The 8,021-nt window shown below is 38.0% G+C and overlaps 1 protein-coding gene across 1 annotated transcript in view; it reads left to right on the forward strand.

Moving 5' to 3' along the window:
- GLCCI1 (glucocorticoid induced transcript 1) overlaps window positions 1-8,021 on the forward strand; it is a 50,946-nt gene that overhangs the window by 12,625 nt on the left and 30,300 nt on the right. Inside the window, exon 2 of the mRNA XM_009994924.1 lies at window positions 4,359-4,510. Within this exon, the coding sequence (XP_009993226.1) occupies window positions 4,359-4,510 (152 nt within the window). The remainder of the gene's footprint in view (window positions 1-4,358; window positions 4,511-8,021) is intronic.

An 8,021-nucleotide genomic window follows, 5' to 3' on the forward strand; every position in this document is an offset into this window, starting at 1 on the left:
CTGGGAGGTAGGATCACACAACATTTCAACAGCTGTAGTATTTAGGTGTACGCTTGTGCCATTTTATGTAACATAATTTATAACTAAAAATGTGTAGCAATAACCCCTAAATACATAATATTAAAACTTGTGAAATATTTTAAATAACACACAATGTATGTTGCTTTCCTGTGAGCATACACCTTGCTTTTGTCATTTCCAGCTAACTTTTTCAGGTAATGTTACACTTCTTAAGTACTATATTCCAAAATTTACTTGCTCTGGAGGTAGAGCCGAGCTCCTTGTGAGCTGTGGACACATCACTGAGAAAGAAAACAAAATTGTTCTGACTTACCACTGCAGAAAAATCCACTCATACAGTGAAATACTGTCAGATGTGGCATAGTCTGAATTTTTTTTCTGTAATTTTAGAAATTTCTAAATATTGATGAAGCCTTTCTGAATGCTGAAGTCTGTTGGCTAAATTAAGGAGATACCGGATGACAATTGCAATTGCTGCACTTTAATTTTTTTTTTTTCTCTTCTGTGGAAAAAAGGAGCATGAGACAAAGTGTTTGGGACTGGAGAAAGATATGCATGGTAGGAGCATCAAAGTCCCATTGGTAGTGAAAGTTTGGGGAGAAGTAATGTTCTGCAGCAACTCCTGGAGAAACAAGAAGCCAGACTTACAATGAGATGAGAAAAACAAAATAAAGACATTAATCCTGAGAGCAATTTTAATATTTAGAATACAATTTCAACAGATGTGAGCCACCACTGCCATGATCCTGTTCAACTCTGCTCTCTATGGCACTCAGCCTTCTTTAAATTAATTGCTGTACAAGACAATTTGTCAAATGTTAATTTGTAAAACTTCCTTCAAATTTTATCTTTGCAGAAAACTGCTTATTTTTTATGGGCTAAGGTTATATCTCATAAAAGGATGAGACCCAAAACTGTTATTGTTGTTGTTCTGCCCCCTATATTATTCCAGCATGCCTGTAATGGGGAAAACCATGTGTTCATGACTTTTTTGGGGGTAGGTTTTGGTTTTCTTAATGTTTAACTCAGTGAATCACAGAATCTTAGGGGTTGGAAGGGGCCTTGAAAGATCTAGTCCAACCCCCCTGCCAGAGCAGGGTCATCTAGAGTACATCACACAGGAACGTGTCCAGGAGGGTTTTGAATGTCTCCAACAAAGGAGACTCCACAACCTCTCTGGGCAGCCTGTTCCAGTGCTCTGTCACTCTCACAGTAAAGAAGTTTTTTTCTGATGTTTACGTGGAACCTTCAGTTTGTTCCAGTTTGCACCCATTGCCCCTTGTCCTATCACTGGACATCACTGTAAAAAGCCTGGCTCTGTCCTCCAGACACTCGCCCTTTACATATTTGTAAACATTGATGAGGTCACCCCTCAGTCTCCTTTTCTCCAAGCTAAAGAGACCCAGCTCCCTCAGCCTTTCCTCATAAGGGAGGTGTTCCACTCCATCATCTCTGTGGCTCTGCACTGGACTCTTTCAAGCAGTTCCCTGTCCTTCTTGAACTGAGGGTCCCAGAACTGGACACAATATTCCAGATGCGGCCTCACCAATGCAGAATAGAGGGGGAGGAGAACCTCCCTTGACCTACTAACCACATCCTTTCTAATGCACCCCAGGATGCCATTGTCCTTCTTAGCCACAAGGGCACATTGCTGGGTCATGGTCATCCTCCTGTCCACCAGGACTCCCAGGTCCCTTTCTCCTACACTGTTCTCCAGCAGGTCAGCCCCCAACCTGTACTGGTACATGGGGTTGTTCTTCCCCAGATGCAAGATTCTACACTTGCCCTTGTTGAATTTCATCGAATTTCTCCCTGCCCAACTCTCCAGCCTGTCTAGGTCTCTCTGAATGGCAGCACAGCCTTCTGGTGTGTCAGCCACTCCTCCCAGTTTCGTATCATCAGCAAACTTGCTGCGGGCACAGTCTGTTCCCTCATCCAGGTCGTTGATGAAAATATTGAATAGTACTGGTCCCAGTACTGACCCCTGAGGGACTCCACTAGTCACCGACCTCCAACTAGATTCTGCCCTCTTGACCACAACTCTCTGACTTCTTTCTTTCAACCACTTCATGATCCGATCAGTGAATCATCGTACTAGGTGGGCTCAGACATCAGCACATGCCATGTCAATGCGGATGGAAGGATCACAGGCAACAGTGTAATAGGGTTGACATTACGTTGGTGCTTACTTGGGTTGGTTTATGCAGTTGAGAAGTGATGTCCTTGGTTTGTTGTCTGTGATTCAAATAGTGAAGACTAGTAGGGTCTTAGGAGACTAGCTTGAACTTTCATTCTTGTAGCTTCAGGGTTTGACAGTTTACTTCAGTCCACTTCCAGGATTACCATGGAGAAACATAGATGTGGTAACTTGAGGTGGTTCTTGTGTCCATTGCAGTGCAATTGTATGAGTCATTAATGCTAGGATTGCTGTTGCTTTTCCTCTGAGTGTAGAACAGGACACAGACCTTAGAGCATTCTCTGGTTGTGTATATTTTGTGTGTTTTGGACTTCTGTATTCTTATGTTTGTTGTTGGTTTTTTTTGTCATGGTGGTTCTTTTTGTTGTTGTTGTCTTTGTTTTTCCAGCAAGACTTTTAAAATGTAAAGCTTGTGAAGGTAAATTTTGCTTAGTCCTTATTTCTCCATCTCCAGAGATTATCCTGCCAATTTGTCTCTGCATGGTTTCTAACTTTTTTTAAAAGGTGTTTTTAGAACATACCTAGCTACTTATATATTTAAAAAGTTCTTTATATATTTTCACATGTAATATATCTAATGAACAGAGCTTTTGGAGGAGTTTTCAAAACTCAGGATACCTGGGAAAATAATGTAGTACCACAGCATGGCAGGGAAGGTTGAAAGAAGTAGGTAGGCACCCTTTAGGTACTTTGGTGCTTCAGCAAGAAATAAAAATATCAGTCTTATGTTTAAAATTTGTCATCTTTATTTTGGATTTCAGGCTTTCTTCCATTTAGTAGGTAAAAAATGTTTCTTAAAATGCAAATTTGACACAAGTGGAATCCTGTGAGGATAGTTCTGTTTGAAATTGTAGACATTTTGCTTGTAGATAATGTTGCAATCAAGACAATTATACAAAGGTAGTATGATATGCTATCACGTTTCCAATTCACAGCATTGTTCAGAACTTTTCAATTGGTCATTTAGCAGCTCCTACATTTATCTAAAATGGTCTGTTTTAAAATTACCTTGTTAATATACCATATGACAAGCATGCTGTATTAGTGCAAGCTGTACCCTAGCCTTTGTGCTGAATGCTACAAAAAAAAATTGGTGGTGGGGTCTGCCTTTTGAGCTCCAGCAATTCTAGATGCTATTACAGAGAGAAAATGCACGTGGAGGTCAGTGCCCCTGTTTGGTCTCAGAAGTGTGGTAGCAGGTCTGCTCTCAAGTTTGAGCAGTGAGTAGAGTTTTGTTGAGTTGGATCAGTGCACAGCATGTGACTAACTTGAAAGTAATCTCACTTGCAGGCTTCTTTTAGTGGAGGTGGGTGAGATAGACAGTAGCTGTAACGTAGGGCTTAGGTTGGTTTATGTAAAGTCTAGAAAATGAGTATATGAAGTAATTTAGCCTAAAGGACAAAGTGAGATGATCCAGAGAGCATGCTATAAAACTGATGTGGGAAAGAACATGAATCACTCTACTCTGCTTTCCAAATTAACTTCAGGAAAAAGTATTCCATGACCTAGGTGTATGGGGAGAGAAGTACAGGGAGGAGTCCAAGGTTGCAGGCACTGTGAGGAGTGAAGGCAGACATGGTAGGTGCCTTGCCCTGAGCTGTGTCAGGGGGAAATACAGAGTCACATGCCTTCAGCTTGCTAAGACCTGTATTGGGATCATGTAAATAATATGGAATGATGTATGTGAGAGCAAGAAATTGGATATGCATCTTCTGAAGAATCACAAGTTTTGTCTTTATTTATGTTTTAGTAGTTAGAAAGCTGAATTAAAAAAAAAAAAAAGTACTGAATACCAACCAAATAGGTGTTACTTTCTGGCTTTCCTGAGTTGCTTCATCACTGTATTTAATTTTCCTTGATGTTTTTTAGTTGATGAATATACATCACATAAGTGGCCTAGTTCTTTGCAGGTATGAAGACTTGAAACGTTGCTGGTTTTTGTAACCGTTAAGTTTTCCCTTTTGTGTTTTTTCTCCTTTGTCTGATGTTATTTGCTTTGATGTGATGACATTCTTTTCAGCTTGGCATTTAGACAAAGGTTTCTGATGTGTTCTTGCCATTTTGTGTCATAACTAGCTTTTAACACTTAGTATCAAATTCACCCAGAGTTTTTTGTTGATTTTGTTCTGGTTTTCTGCAGTGGACAGGCCAAAATCCCAGCAAATCAGAACTTCTGGCACCATAAGGCGAACTTCTTCTTTGGACACAATAACAGGACCTTACCTCACAGGACAGTGGCCACGTGATCCCCACGTACACTACCCTTCATGTATGAAAGATAAATCTACTCAGGTAAAAATATGTAAAACAAGACAACAAATATGTTTCATGTAATGTTTGTCTTCCTGATAATACTTTTGTCACCTGGTCTGGAATTTTAGTTCAACTTAATTCTGAAGAACTGTGGGTTCACTTAATTTTATTACAAATACAAAGCCCTAAAATAGGGTAATGTGTCAATTCAGTAACATGGTATGCAACAGATAATATTTTTGTAGTTTTAGAAAACACTTGTTAAAAATTATTTTCTCTATCTGGGCAGATCTCTTGAGGCTAAAGAAGCAGATTTCAATCTCAGCCTTTCATCTGATTTATTTTGAAGCTGCTGTATGTGAAATTTACTGAATTTTTTTTTTTTTAAAAAAGGTTCTGTAGTAGTGGCTGACAAACGGACGATTTTACTAAATTGCGGTAATAAATCTGTGGGTCTCAGAAAGTGTATTTGTATATTTGTGGGGAAGGAGCAGAGGGATCGCAGTTAAGAATTGATCAGTTCATCACTGGATGGGAAACTGGGAAGAGGAAGCTGGGAGTGAGCATGTACTGTAGTTCAGAGATATTCCCTCTGGTGCTTAGTAGCAAGAATGAAACAAAAATGCTTTGTGAAAGAGTTGCCTCTAGAAGCCAGACATCAGAATGAGAGCCTTGCCACCAGCTACAAAGGGAAGGCTACTGAGATTATTTACAGTCTGACACCCTTGTGATACCTTTGGATCCTTCTCAGGGCTTTGTCCTTTGCAGGAACCTCTGGCAGGTAGGCTGCTGTGACATTCACTGTGCTCCAGTACTCTTGTGCTAGAAGGCTGAACATTATTTCTTGCTTATTCCTCTTCATGCTGGAGCTTCTTGCCCAAAGAGATTATCACTGTGAAACAGGTTAAAAATATGTACTTCTAAAAATTATTAGGAGAAGAGTTGCATTCTTAGTTTTTCAGTAGTGTTAGTAGGGTATGGAGTAAGTAATCTGAGTTTATGTTCTAAGCTAAATTGGAAACGAGAAAAAACTATTTTTGGTCATGTTTTCCATCTACAGGCCAAGTAGGGATGGTTGTTAAATCAGTTTTCTGTTTCTTATGCTGTGATTCTGGCCTGCTGTTATCATGGGTGTCCTGCAAAGAAAAATTACACTTCTGTCCTACCTTTTGCTTATAAGACTTTTGTGCCAATAAAGAATTGTTTTTAATGGAAGCTTGTGTTGTCAAAGTGCATATGATACCTTCAAAGCATCAAGGATTTTTCTGTCATAACTTCACCTATAGGTGTGCAGGTTTTGCTTGCAACATGCTTGTCACGCATTCCGCCACTATTTCTTAGAACAAATGCAGCAGCTCTTTGAGTTGATTCTAGGTTTTAGTCTTTTGTGTAATTCTGAATTTCTCAGGACAAGATAGGATGTATAAATCATTTTCCACATCTCTTTATAAGCTACTGTGATGCAACATAGGAAGTTCTGTGAGGGCAGAAGGTAACCGTAGAATGCTTAGAAGGCAAAAATGGTGTCTGTTACGATCCAGGAATCAGATTGAATGAATTTGGGATTCTGATGATGAAAATTCTTCAAGGAAACTACTGGAAAATGTGGTGGGAACCTTTAAGAAAATGCTGTCTTCATGTCCTACTCATTTGTTTTGAAACCAGCCAGCCAGTTTTAGCAAAAAGAAGCAGAAGTCATATTTACTGTCATGAAAGATCTACCTAAAAGGCTTTAAATCCTGGATTCTCTTCCAAGGTGCCATCCTTTCACAATACTGTATGATGAAAGCCTTTGTGTTTTGAAATTGTAATTTCCATTCAGGAGGTTTTTGGTAGCATGCTTTGTAGTTACTGTATTTCTTAACCCCTCTCTCATAAAAATATATATCCATTTCAAACTTTGCAAATACCCTTATGGATAGAAAATTTAGAATATTTAAACATTCACAAACAAACCTTTTCACTAGCTACAGAAAAGAGAAACAAACTTGTTCTATAAATATTTGAGCTCCAAGCATTTGGCAGTAAAATTGCTTTCCTAGTGAGCTCAAGTAAGTGTTCAGGTTATTTGACCTGTTGGCTGCCACCCTTTGCCTCATTCAGAAACAAAGCTCAGGGAGGAAAAAATAAAGTTTTCCCTTTTCAGCATAATCAAATGTAACAGAGAGGAAAGGCAGTACTGTTGTCATGACAAAGTGCAGTGGTATTTCAAAGGGAGAAGGGAAGGGAAGTTTCATGGTTTGGATATCTTCAAATAAGGAATTATATTTTAGCTGTCTTTCTGTTCAAATTATGCATTTAGCAGTGTTGAAGTTGAGTTGAAAAACATGTCTTGGCTACTCAGAACTATATGAATATGTACAATGTAACAAGCATAGTGATTGGCACAGTGAATTTCAGGTTTTTTTCATAAATAAAATATTCACTAGTGAGGCTTGTAGATTAACTTGATCATAAAATACTGACTTGAGTTATGTTTTGGTTGTGTGGGGTTTTTGTTGTTTGAGCTCTGTGTAGTTTGAAGAATATCTGATTTCAAGAACTCAGGTTGATTTCCAAGTTGTTGATAGGATGCATGCATGGCAAATTAAGTTAAATTAAATTAAAACCTTGCTCTTTGCCTGAGTGCCAGCACAAGCACTTCCACTGCTTCATGTCTGTCAGCTAAGTAACTGTTCAGTTCATGGGAGTGCATATAGTTTACAGTAGCTAAAAATAATAACACTTGGTAGTTTAGCAGAGTGAAAGGTGGGAACAAAATAAATAATAAGAAGATAATTAAAATAAATAAACCTCATTTTTTTTATTTGTAAGAGCATGTTTCATTGGAGAATAAATTATTTCTTACTCCTAAATTTATTAACAGTGCTGTCAGTATAACTTTCATTGTAGGTGGAATAATTATTTCTCTTTCAGGGGTACTTTTTGTCCCTAATTAAACATTAATTTAAAATCCAAATTTTGTGCAAGTTGATGAAGTTAGTGATTATGACTGTTTCAAGTTCCTTAGAATTCTTGTATTTAAAAAAAAATCAGATTCTGATCTTCACTGTGATCAGCTGAACTTTTAATGAGTTTTATTCCAAGTCCTTGTTTCCCACTTAAGGTTTTTGAACCTGTACAGTGAATAAAATGTTTATTCTTTCTCTAAAATTAAATCAGGATTTAAAAAAATAATTTAATAATATCTTATTATTTAAATAGATAAAACAATGTTGCTTGTTTGTTTTAGCTTCTGTTGTATCTTGGAGAATAGTAACTGTAGTTCATATTTCTATGTCTCTCTTGCCCACCTCATTTTTTCAACTGAGAACACTGAAGAGAATTAAGGTTGTTATGTTTGCTTTTAGAACAATATACTATGACACTGTGCTTTGTGACATTTACACAATGCAAGATTTCTGAGAATTCTCCATGTGTTTATGCTTGTGTGTGTGTGTATGGGTCCATATGCATACAACTAGCTCATCTTTAAGGAGCAGCAAGTTTTAGATGATCAGAGCTACACCATTTTATTTAGTAGTGTATTAAGTCTTTCAGAAATGTAGGG

Source organism: Chaetura pelagica, unplaced genomic scaffold, assembly GCF_000747805.2.
Source record: "Chaetura pelagica isolate M959 unplaced genomic scaffold, ChaPel_1.0 scaffold12, whole genome shotgun sequence".
NCBI lineage: Eukaryota > Metazoa > Chordata > Aves > Apodiformes > Apodidae > Chaetura > Chaetura pelagica.